The sequence below is a fragment of the Macrobrachium nipponense genome, chromosome 5 (assembly GCF_015104395.2).
Source record: "Macrobrachium nipponense isolate FS-2020 chromosome 5, ASM1510439v2, whole genome shotgun sequence".
Classification (NCBI taxonomy): domain Eukaryota; kingdom Metazoa; phylum Arthropoda; class Malacostraca; order Decapoda; family Palaemonidae; genus Macrobrachium; species Macrobrachium nipponense.
The window spans coordinates 90100019-90112661 of NC_061107.1; the positions used below are offsets into that span (position 1 = coordinate 90100019).

The 12643-nt window shown below is 39.4% G+C and overlaps 1 protein-coding gene across 1 annotated transcript in view; it reads left to right on the forward strand.

Moving 5' to 3' along the window:
• Positions 1-12391: 12391 nt before the first annotated feature.
• LOC135215497 (protein adenylyltransferase Fic-like) overlaps positions 12392-12643 on the forward strand; it is a gene marked incomplete in the record, with an annotated part of 26032 nt that continues 25780 nt past the window's right edge. The window contains 1 exon segment of the mRNA XM_064250272.1: positions 12392-12643. Within this exon segment, the coding sequence (XP_064106342.1) occupies positions 12425-12643 (219 nt within the window).

Below are 12643 nucleotides of genomic sequence, written 5' to 3' on the forward strand. Positions count from 1 at the left end.
ATTTTTTTTTACGTGGCTGGGAACTAATTGGTTACCTAGCAACGGGACCTACAGCTTTATTGCGTAATCGGAACCACATTATATCCAGAAATTAATTTCTAATCACCGGAAACAAATTCCTCTGATTCCACGTTGGCAGAGTGGGGACTCGAACTCGGGACTACTGAAACGGTAGGTGAGCACGTAAACCACACGTCCAACGAGGAACTCGATCGAGATGGTGCTTGGGGTGATATGCCTCTTCACGCCATGGTTTGTGCACACGCTTACGCGTAAATCCTGCGTAGAAGTTTATACAGTGCCACGAACTGATTCTGTGTCGAGTATGACGGCGAAATGATTAACTGATTAGAGTCCCAGTGTCATAGTCGACTGGATCGCTATTTCCTAAATCTGTACCTTTTTCAAGTTAAGTATATGCAATTAATGATAAAATCATAATTTTCTGGACACAGTTTTTATGCTGTTAATCATACATAGTATCATCAAACTCATTGTTCTTATCATCGTTATTATTATGGACTTCTGATCGTCCGTATTATTATTATTATTATTATTATTATTATTATTATTATTATTATTATTATTATTATTGCTGCTGAGTTTGTGAGTGCTGTGGTAGTTGCAGTAGGTATAATACTATCTGAAAGCAAATTATCTATAACACACACGCCCACGCACACATACACTCACACACACATAAACATATATTGTGTGTATGTATACACACTCCCGTTATAGCATTTGTACATCGCACATCAAGCAAACAGGTTTCTTTTGACAACCAAAATTGATCAAGAAATCCAAACCGTCTTACATACCGGTGCATAAGGCGTTCGGCACCTTTGCGATTGTTGTTGTACTGCCACAAAAATTGGCCATCAGTCTGTCAGTCTATTATGGCTATTGTGAATCTCGTAAAGCATCCGTCTACGACTCAGTGATTCTCAATTTGGGGGGCCACGCTCCCTTGGGGGACGTCGGCAATTTCCAGGGGAGGCGCGAGCCCTAAGGAAAAATCGAAAATTCTTTTATTATATTCGTTATTCTTTTAACAAAAGTCTACCCCTCTGGTTAGACTCCTTGGAGTTAGCATGTTTTGTAACTAGGTACCTCCCTCCCTGTCCCTCGAGACACCTCCTCTTTCTCTCTCTCTTCTTTTTTTTAAATTTTCCTTTAAATCTGGGAGGTAATTTTACTCATAGATGCTAGGGGGGCGTGGAGGGAAAGACAAGCTCTTAGAGGGGGCGTGGCAATAATAAGGTTTCAAGAACCAATGGTCTATGAGGAAAGAAAACAAGTTTCCCGGCGAATCCCAGATAGCGAAAGGCGCAGAGGGAGGCGGCCACCGTAAACGAAGCACTGCACGATTCAGTCGTGACTCAGCAGGAAAAAGTTCAGTGAGTCGCCCCAACGGTCTAGAAAGAGGCGTCGGTTAACAACTCCTTTCCCAGCATCATCTGTCGACTCGTATTTTGGCGTCTCACGTCTCACATATTAACGGAAACTGCCAAACAAGGAACAACAAGCACGATGCGTCTGTGTTCTCTCTCACTCTCTGCATCTTACTCTATTAATAATCTCAAGTGTCATGTTCGTATTTATAAATATTTTCGCAAGATACCTAGCATAAATCGGAAATACATTTTTGTTTATTTTACGAAAGTATACTGCAAGATTCCGAAATGTCTTCAGGGGTTACTTCTCTGTAAAAGAAAACTATTAGGATGGCTTTTTCTGTCCGCCCTCACTTTTTTCGTGCGCCCTCAGATCTTAAAAACTACTGAGATAGGGGGCTGCAAATTTGTGTGTTGATCATCCACCCTCCAATCATCAAACATACCAAAATTGCAGCTCTCTAGCCTCAGTAGTTTTGATTTCATTTAAGGTTAAATTTAGCCATATCGGGCATCTAGCAACGCTATAGGACAGGCCACCACTGGGCCGTGGCTGAAAGCTTCATGGCCCTCGGCACATACAGAAAACTTGATTGCGTCGAAGAAACTTGGGCGCATTTTAAACTTGTTTTTCTTTTGGGTATACCTACTATAATATCTCAGGTAGCATTTCAGGAAAAATGAACGGAAATTGAATGTTTATCATAGAATATTGTGATGTGAACAATATTTACTGTGTGCGTCATGGACACCTCACCAAGATTTCACTGATATAAAGGAATAATGAATTGAGTCGCACTTGACCACAGAAATCAAACAATTTAGATAGATACATACTAGATAGTCAGGTCAGTAGAGTTTCAAAAGTATTTCTTCACATCCTCTTAACTAGGAATGGATGTTATTAGCTGGTCCGCTGGTATAGTGGCTCTATATCATGATCAGTTGCTGCTGCAGTGTGGGGTCTGTTGTGGGAGGTTGAAACCAACAGTCTTTGGAGGGTTGAATTTTAAGTCAATGGCCCCGTGGGCGTGTCCCATATGAATCAGTTTCATATACTGAAATAATAATAAATAATAATAATAATAATAATAATAATAATAATAATAATAATAATAATAATAATAATGTGGCGCCGTGGAGGAGTGGGTTAGGTCGTCAATGGACTTAAGTCAAGTTAAGCAACATTGGGGCTAGTCAGTCGTTGGATGGGTGACCGCTCTCCTCGGCGTTGATTCCTTGGGAAAGGATCTTTACCATAATTTCCTCAGTCTACTCAGCTGTAAATGAGTACCTATCCCTGATGGGGTAGGGTCCAGCTATGGGTTAAATAGCAAAACTCAGCAATGATGGGAAGGAATAAACGACAACGACGTAAATGGAACTTCTGGCAACAGAGGAGCTTCGTCCGGCAACCAGGTATTCAACCCAATTGAAGGGGAAGACGGTCAGGTACTTACAGGTCGTCATCCAGCAACTGATCACCACAACGACAGTAATCAACAGCCTGAGATTGGAGCTACAGAAGCAAAAAGGAAGAAATGGACAAGAGAAGAAAATAAGGAAACATGGAGATGCTATATCAGAAGCAACCGACGGAGAGAGGATATAGAAGAAGATTGGTCAACATCTGGAATGAGAGGAATAACACCCCCCAAACAGCAGAGGCTGGCAGACCAAGTAAGGAACATAAAGAAAAAGAACTGGCTCTCCCCAACAGAAAGAGAAGAACTGGAAAGGGAAATGTCACACGACAACGAATTACACGAAGACGAACTGAGAGACGATGCCACAGAAGACGACAGGGAGGATGAGGTGTCAAACAACGACACACGAAGAAACACCGACGAAGTAACAGAGAGGACGGAATGGGTAGAAAAGATTAGACAATGGATGGAGCCAGATACAGAGAAAACAAAGATCCCCTCCATGAAAGCCTACAACACCAAAAAATTAAGGGAGAAAACAAGTGAGGTCAATGAAATAATGGGCATAATACACACCACCAGTATCACAGAAATAAATAACTTGGCATATGCAGGAGCAAGATTAGTAGCAGAACTGATGGGGATTCGAACACCAACACCACCAGCACAACCAACCCAACAGAAACCAAAACAGCAACCTCCTTGGAAAAGGCGCCTGGAAAAGCAAATCATGGTGATGAGATCTGACTTGAGTAAACTGAAAGAGATGGCAGAAAAAAGGCTAAGAAGCAAGAAAACAAGGGAGGAACTCAACGAGAAATACAAAGTACAAGAGAGGGGACTAAACAACACAATAGAAGATGTAAAACAGAGGCTTAAGGCCAAAGCACATAAGATCCAACGGTACATGAACAGGAATAAGGGATACCAACAGAACAAACTATTCGGAACCAACCAGAAAAGACTATACAGCCAACTAAGAGGGGAAGACAACCACCCAGAAATTCCTGAAGCCGAACCAAGTAAGAGACTCTGAGAAAACATATGGAGCAATCCGGTATCACACAACAAACATGCAACATGGCTCCAGGAAGTCAAGGAAGAAGAAACAGGGAGAATAAAACAAAGATTCACAGAGATCACGACAGACACAGTCAGACACCAACTAAAGAAAATGCCAAACTGGAAAGCCCCAGGTCCCGATGAAGTCCATGGATACTGGCTCAAAAGCTTCAAGGCCCTACACCCACGAATAGCAGAACAACTCCAGCATTGTATCTCAAATCACCATGCACCCAAATGGATGACCACAGGAAGAACATCCTTAGTACAAAAAGACAAGAGTAAGGGAAATATAGCCAGTAACTACAGGCCTATCACTTGCCTACCATAATGTGGAAGTTACTAACAGGTATCATCAGTGAAAAAGGCTATACAACTACCTAGAGGAGACAAACACCCATCCCCCACCAACAGAAAGGCTGCAGAAGGAAGTGTAGGGGCACAAAAGACCAGCTCCTGATAGACAAAATGGTAATGAAGAACAGTAGGAGAAGGAAAACCAACCTAAGCATGGCATGGATAGACTATAAGAAAGTCTTCGACATGATACCACACACATGGCTAATAGAATGCCTGAAAATATATGGGGCAGAGGAAAACACAAAAGACCAGCTCCTGATAGACAAAATGGTAATGAAGAACATTAGGAGAAGGAAAACCAACCTAAGCATGGCATGGATAGACTATAAGAAAGTCTTCGACATGATACCACACACATGGCTAATAGAATGCCTGAAAATATATGGGGCAGAGGAAAACACCATCAGCTTCCTCAAAAATACAATGCGCAACTGGAATACAATACTTACAAGCTCTGGAATAAGACTAGCAGAGGTTAATATCAGGAGAGGGATCTTCCAGGGCGACTCACTGACCCCACTACTCTTCGTAGTAGCCATGATTCCCATGACAAAAGTACTACAGAAGATGGATGCCGGGTACCAACTCAAGAAAAGAGGCAACAGAATCAACCATCTGATGTTCATGGACGACATCAAGCTGTATGGTAAGAGCATCAAGGAAATAGATACCCTAATCCAGACTGTAAGGATTGTATCTGGGGACATCAGGATGGAGTTTGGAATAGAAAAATGTGCCTTAGTCAACATACAAAAAGGCAAAGTAACGAGAACTGAAGGGATAAAGCTACCAGATGGGAGCAACATCAAACACATAGATGAGACAGGATACAAATACCTGGGAATAATGGAAGGAGGGGATATAAAACACCAAGAGATGAAGGACACGATCAGGAAAGAATATATGCAGAGACTCAAGGCGATACTCAAGTCAAAACTCAACGGCGGAAATATGATGAAAGCCATAAAACACCATGGGCAGTGCCAAGTAATCAGATACAGCGCAGGAATAGCGGAATGGACGAAGGCAGAACTCCGCAGCATAGATCAGAAAACCAGGAAACATATGACAATACACAAAGCACTACACCCAAGAGCAAACACGGACAGATTATACATAACACGAAAGGAAGGAGGGAGAGGACTACTAAGTATAGAGAACTGCTTCAACATCGAAAACAGAGCACTGGGGCAATATCTGAAAACCAGTGAAGACGAGTGGCTAAAGAGTGCATGGGAAGAAGGACTAATAAAAGTAGACGAAGACCCAGAAATATACAGAGACAGGAGAATGACAGACAGAACAGAGGACTGGCACAACAAACCAATGCACGGACAATACATGAGACAGACTAAAGAACTAGCCAGCGATGACACATGGCAATGGCTACAGAGGGGAGAGCTAAAGAAGGAAACTGAAGGAATGATAACAGCGGCACAAGATCAGGCCCTAAGAACCAGATATGTTCAAAGAACGATAGATGGAAATAATATCTCTCCCATATGTAGGAAGTGCAATACAAAAAATGAAACCATAAACCACATAGCAAGCGAATGCCCGGCACTTGCACAGAACCAGTACAAAAAGAGGCATGATTCAGTGGCAAAAGCCCTCCACTGGAGCCTGTGCAAGAAACATCAGCTACCTTGCAGTAATAAGTGGTACGAGCACCAACCTGAGGGAGTGATAGAAAACGATCAGGCAAAGATCCTCTGGGACTATGGTATCAGGACGGATAGGGTGATACGTGCAAACAGACCAGACGTGACGTTGATTGACAAAGTCAAGAAGAAAGTATCACTCATTGATGTCGCAATACCATGGGACACCAGAGTTGAAGAGAAAGAGAGGGAAAAAATGGATAAGTATCAAGATCTGAAAATAGAAATAAGAAGGATATGGGATATGCCAGTGGAAATCGTACCTATAATCATAGGAGCACTAGGCACGATCCAAAGATCCCTGAAAAGGAATCTAGAAAAACTAGAGGCTGAAGTAGCTCCAGGACTCATGCAGAAGAGCGTGATCCTAGAAACGGCACACATAGTAAGAAAAGTGATGGACTCCTAAGGAGGCAGGATGCAACCCGGAACCCCACATTATGAATACCACCCAGTCGAATTGGAGGACTGTGATAGAGCAAAAAAGAAAAAAAAAATTAATAATAATAATAATTAAAACGTAACTGACAGAACCTCAAATAACGACAACAGGAAATAAAGTGATCAATTGGATAGTACGCTGATAATAACCATAAGGCGGACAACTACTAAACAAAATGAGCAAAATATACGTCAAAGAAACTCGAGAAGTAATATTGCATAGTCCTTAGTTTCGATTTTCTTTATTATTATTATTATTATTATTATTATTATTATTATTATTATTATTATTATTATTATTATTATTATTATTATTATATTTGAACGACTTCACATTGGGGACAATAATTGCGATATGTTTATCCTCTGTTCCGTACAGTATGTTCACCCAACGCTGATCGTTGCTTAATGGTTTACGAAAACGCCTCCAGTGAGACGCAACACCGTCGAATAAGTTATCACCCAATTAATTGCTGGGTAAATGTAATGTTTCTCTTCCTATACGAAAGTTCACATTTTGGGAACTCTTTTATGTATTTCTGTGTACCATATAGTTTGTTGAATTAATACTTATTTGGAAATAGGCTTAGCGGCAATCACACAAATTATTTCCAAATAAGTATCAGTTCAAGAGTAAACTAAATAGTCCATAGAAATATCTAAGAAAAGTTCCCAAAATGCGAACTTTCCTATTGGAAGAGAAACATCACATAATAGGAACCTTGCAGTTGGTGACAAGAATGGAAAATGTCTACAATTGTATCACATACTCAATAAGAGACTCGTTTCTCTCTCATTCTGATAAGAAGATATTTAAAGAGTCGACTTGTTTCGTAGAAAACGGCTTCTCCCGAGAGCCTTTACTTAGGAAACTCAAAAACAATAAGTTCGAATGGGTTGTTAATTCTGAATAAAATATAAACGCATGCGCTGTATTTTCTACTAGAAGTTCTGACTTAGAACACACTATCTTAAAGAGTAGAAAAAGTAATAGCCGTAGAGAATAGAGATTTTCATGTTTAAATTTTAAATAAGTAAATGGTACTAAGATTATTTTCCCGATATTGGTGATTAGCCATGTATACCTAGGTGCATTATAAAGTTTGCACAGCATATTTAACACCCCAGTGGAGGTAGAATTTCGATTTATCTTCATGCTGCAAAGCAGTTATCAGTTTGTTTAATTACAACTCTGCTCGTTCCGCTGCCGTGCGTTTCCGGACATCCGCGTTCTGCTATAGATTTCAAAATCATTCCGACAACGCCAGCATGCAACAGACTACAAACAGGCCAGTAGGCGTGATGCTTTAATTGAATCAGTCATCCAAACAGCAAATGGAGTGGTGTATGGTGTAAATTCAGTTGCTTGTTGTAAATAAAAGTAATTTTTGGTTAGTAAGCAGCTGCATTTTATGAATTTATATACCCTACAGGTAAATACAGACATCCCTCGCTACGTCCTACGGTCTAGAACGAATGAATAATAATTCATTCTGCTTTCATTATGTTCTCCAGTACAGAGAGAGAGAGAGAGAGAGAGAGAGAGAGAGAGAGAGAGAGAGAGAGAGAGTAATTCAGGTCGGGCCCCTCTAGACACGAATAAATACACAATGTTAATAATTCTGCTCTATTGCGGACCATTGAAAGTCACGTGTGTCAAGTACTTGTGTTGTTCCGTAATAGAATGAACTACGGTTGGCTTAATTTCTCCCAGTAATTTCTTAACTTAGGTGAAGTCTTCCATTTGCACAGTGCTTAAGAAAGTAGGTTTTGCGTTGCATTTTCTCCGAAATGAGAAAGAGTCTGTTGTTGAACGTTGCATCAGAATAATACAATCCACCTTATGCTGATGTGCAAAGCAATAAAGACAACGCGCATTTTATTCATGCAAATGTGTGAGCGCTTGTATTGCTAATTATTTGGTAACTAGAAAATTAGGTCCCTAAGTATGTTCGCTTGTCACGAGATGAAAGATTACACTGTAGATCATGATGAATGGTTTACTGTACTGAAAACTTGATATCAAAACCACTCCATTTGTATTTTCCGGAAGTTTGGCAATACACAGCAACGCCCTTACCACATTCCTCGCGCTCTGTTTGGTAAATCGTAAACTGTTAAGAAGATTCAGAGACTCCACTGTCTCAGTAACGCTTATTATAAACATTTCAAGGTTGTGTTGATAGCTGCAAAGACCTATAGATTATCTTTTAATGAAGCTATGTTTTATTCACTGCCCTCTCGATAACAAATCAGTGTTTCATATCAAATCAGTAAAGATATTCTTGATACTAAATGAATTTGGTTCAAACGAACTACAACACTAATATTGTACTTTTCTCATTCAGTTACACCGCACATAGATAGCACTTGTTGCTAAGGGCGAATTTTTAACTGAAGTCGTTCGGCGAATCCTTGTACTCTTCATTTCAGCTGAATTGTTCTGTGGCTTTGCCTTTCAGCATAGCTGTCCTATTCCTTAGCTTTGCTGTAGAGATCCATTATAGCTACGTTAAGCATCACTGGAGCCGCTCATTCTAAGGTCTCTCCCCTCTAAGCTGTCCAACTCCTGAGTCAGTTTTCCCTTCTCAGTTATGCTTATGTAAAAATTCTTTCTAGCGAACTCATTGACAGTTTAGAAAAGCAACTCATGGGTCTTATCAAATGACTTAATAATAATTTTTCAATTTAATCACGTTAGGTGCCAAGTGGAATCATTCATACAAGTTCGAGTTGAAGAAAGTACCTACTTTCCATCACGAGGGAAAAGGGTTTCATTCTGAGATATACACTTATAATAATGTTCTTGTTTCATATTGTTTTATTTTATTTATGTATTTATTTATTTGTTAATTTTTTGCATTTTATACAGATTGATCAGCATTCACTGGCAGGGTGGCAAATCACGGAGAAAATGCTTATCTTACATAATATTTCAAGAATAACATTATGAAGTAGCAGATGTGGAATTTTCCTGTGGAACAGTTCGTACTTAATTCAGCAGTTAGAGAGAGAGAGAGAGAGAGAGAGAGAGAGAGAGAGAGAGAGAGAGAGAGAGCACCTGAGTAGAAATGCTCGCCCCGTGAAGTAAAGCAAAGGCTAATTATCTAAATCAGCATTGTAATGAAGTTAAAGGTCGACTACAGACTTAATTCTATAAGCAGTCTGGTTCTACACTTAGAATCTGGAACCTATAGTGTAAGCAGTAACCTACATAACATTAGCGTCATTCTAAATTATATCATGTGCCCAAATATTAAAAAGTCCGTCGTATTTTTCATATTGTATAGTAAACTCATTGTTTAGTCTCCACTTTTCTGTCCGTTTTCAAGGACATAGATTTCAGTTGTACTTTACTTACGTGACCTTACATAGCGTAAATGTATCAAATATATTCTCTTCCTACATTTGTTTGTATAGTGTTTTTCCGTTGCATGGAACCAGTGGTTATTCAGCAACGGGACCAACGACTTTCCGTGACTTCCGAACCACGTCGAGAGTGAACTTCTGTCACCAGAAATACACATCTCTCACTCCTCAATGGAATGCTCGAGAATCGAATTCGAGGCCACCGATTTGGCACGCCAACACCATACCAACCACGCCACTGAGGCGCTTCTCTCCCTTCAAAATAATTAATTACAATTTCCGTCTTTGGTCTTCTCGTCGTTATTTACATCATTATAATTACATATTTCTGCTTGGTTCTTTGTTGTCATTTGGGGAGCATATACGAGAGAGAGAGAGAGAGAGAGAGAGAGAGAGAGAGCAGGGTGCGCCATGACAGATACCTTTAGACGATATCTCCATGGGAACTAAAGGTTCGGTTACGTCATCCCCTTAGTGTGCTGCTGATTATATAATTGAGATCAGCCTTACTCGCACTGTAAATATATATATATATATATATATATATATATATATATATAATATATATATATCATATAAATATGTATTGTATATTATGTGTGTTTGAAAGAAGAAGATACGAGTAACCGAAGTGGCAAAAAAAGCGTAAAAGAATGCAGAGAGCATAAGGGAAGATAATCAGGAGGTACCAAATGGAGACACCAGGAATCGATGGCATTACTGTGGAGATGCTGCTGTAAGGTAGAATAGCGTGACTGATGGCTGACCAGGGTTTATAAAAGACTTCAAGATGAGGGAAAGGTTCCGAGGAAATGGTGAGGAGAATAATAATGCCATGCATAAAGGAAAGGTGATATCGGCAGTTATAGGAATTTCAGGAGTATACTTATTTTTCTTTGAGTAATTAAGACACAGGGGAAGAGCAGTATGGGATTAGAAAATGACAAGGGTTTGTGGACCAAATGATTGTTCTAAAACGATAGTGTAAGACGTTTGAGAGTAGAAGCAGCTGTACTACCTAGCATAGAAAGACCAAGAAAAACTTATAGTAGAATTAATAGAAGCAATGCACAGAGTTTTAATGTTGTATGCTATAGATATTATAGAGGATATTGTCGAAAGTTATTAGAAGTTTTTAATGATAAAAATATCTTTCATTAGAATTCAACTGAACAATTAATTTCCGTAAGGGAGAGTTGGCTCAACAGTCATTCAATTTAACCTTTGCTTCAATAGACACCCCAAGGCTGTTTTGCATCTTTAGCACAAACGTTGCTACCTTCCTGTTTATTCTGTGACTCCCCTCATCCTTCCGTCATGTGTTATATTTACCACAAAATACTTTTATACCTATGTAAATGAACCGCTTCCTTCGTCCACTGTCCATATGAAATTTCATTGTTGTCGTCATCCTGGTTTCCATTTTCTCTCGTGGCCCTATTTACTCTTGCTCATATTTACTCGCTTGTGTCTCCCCGTGCAACTGCAAGCTCTTTCAGATTTTTTCATTAGATTCTGCACTCGCCTTTTTAGTATCCCCAGTCTGCATCATTTACAAACATCAACAAGTTCAGACTATTATATATTAAACAATTACACCCCTGTCCTGTCTCAGGCCACTTTTAATCTAAATTATTAAAATTTCCTTCGTCCATGTTCTAGCTGCTTTGTTTCCAGCATAAAATCTTTTTTATCATTTCTCTTCGCCATATCATTTAGGCTATGTCATAAATGGATGAAATTTTGTGGAGGTGAAATCGCAGGGAATTTCCAACCGTTGGGGTATTCTGGTGGTGTGTGTGTGTGTGTGTGTGTGTATACGTGTATATCTAGTATATATATATATATATATATATATATATATATCTATATATATGTGTGTGTGTGTGTGTGTGTAAGTGTGTATATGAGAGGCAATAACTGCTGACCTTCGAGCAGTTAAATGATAAGGAACCCTAGCACGCTTACGTAATCTGTCGCAGGTGTCACCAATTGCTTATGCGAATTCCTCTGAGGCTCTTATATGACAAATATCGGTAGTATACCCCTTGAGTGTCTCTATACCATACATGCATAGTTATGAATTATACGTTGCTAAATTATTCTTGATATATTCAAGATACGTTCGGAGATTCTTAATACCGTTAGATCTGAGAACCCAGTTAGACGTACTAAGTTTTAATATTGGGTGCGTGGAAGCTGAGGAAGCTGACCTCGTATTGCTAACGTCGCTAACGTGTCTTATGCTTAAGCCACGTATCAGAACTCAAACGGCACATAAATTTTGTCTCTGTTCATCCATTCGCGTTATTAAAATATACTTACGAGAACAAGAGTATCTGTGAAATTAAAGTGTTACGTAACAACATTTTGATGAATCAATGACAGCGTACGAGAGATGAAAAATCTAGATGGTAGATACACTAGTTAATTTCAGGTCTGCATATGCCTTTTAGTGCGTTCACATAATCAGATTTACGGTTGGGCATGTTTTAGTCAGACATATATTTTAATAAAGCCCATGTGGAGTTTATTCGGAGGAAATTTAATTAAACAATTGTCTTTTATCAGATAGGGATTCCTAAAGTAAAGGCCGGAACAAGAGCATCTCTATTTTTGAAGTATCTATGATCAAGAGAGATATATGACGTCATGGTTTGCAACCAATAGAGTTTTAGAAGAATATGATGACGCAATGTAACAACAAATGGCACGGGTGTCGTCAGCATTGTCATCTGTGTCCGGATATAGTAAATATGTTTTTTCGATCGAAAGCATTCGAAAATTACAGAGTGAAGAGATGAACAAAGTGGCATTATTGCTAGTGTTTCTTTGTGGTGTAATATTTGCCGTTTTAGTGTCAGTTTTACGTAATTCATGGACATCTGGAAAGAGCTCGAGGAGCTTAGGGGCTATCCCTGCAGGC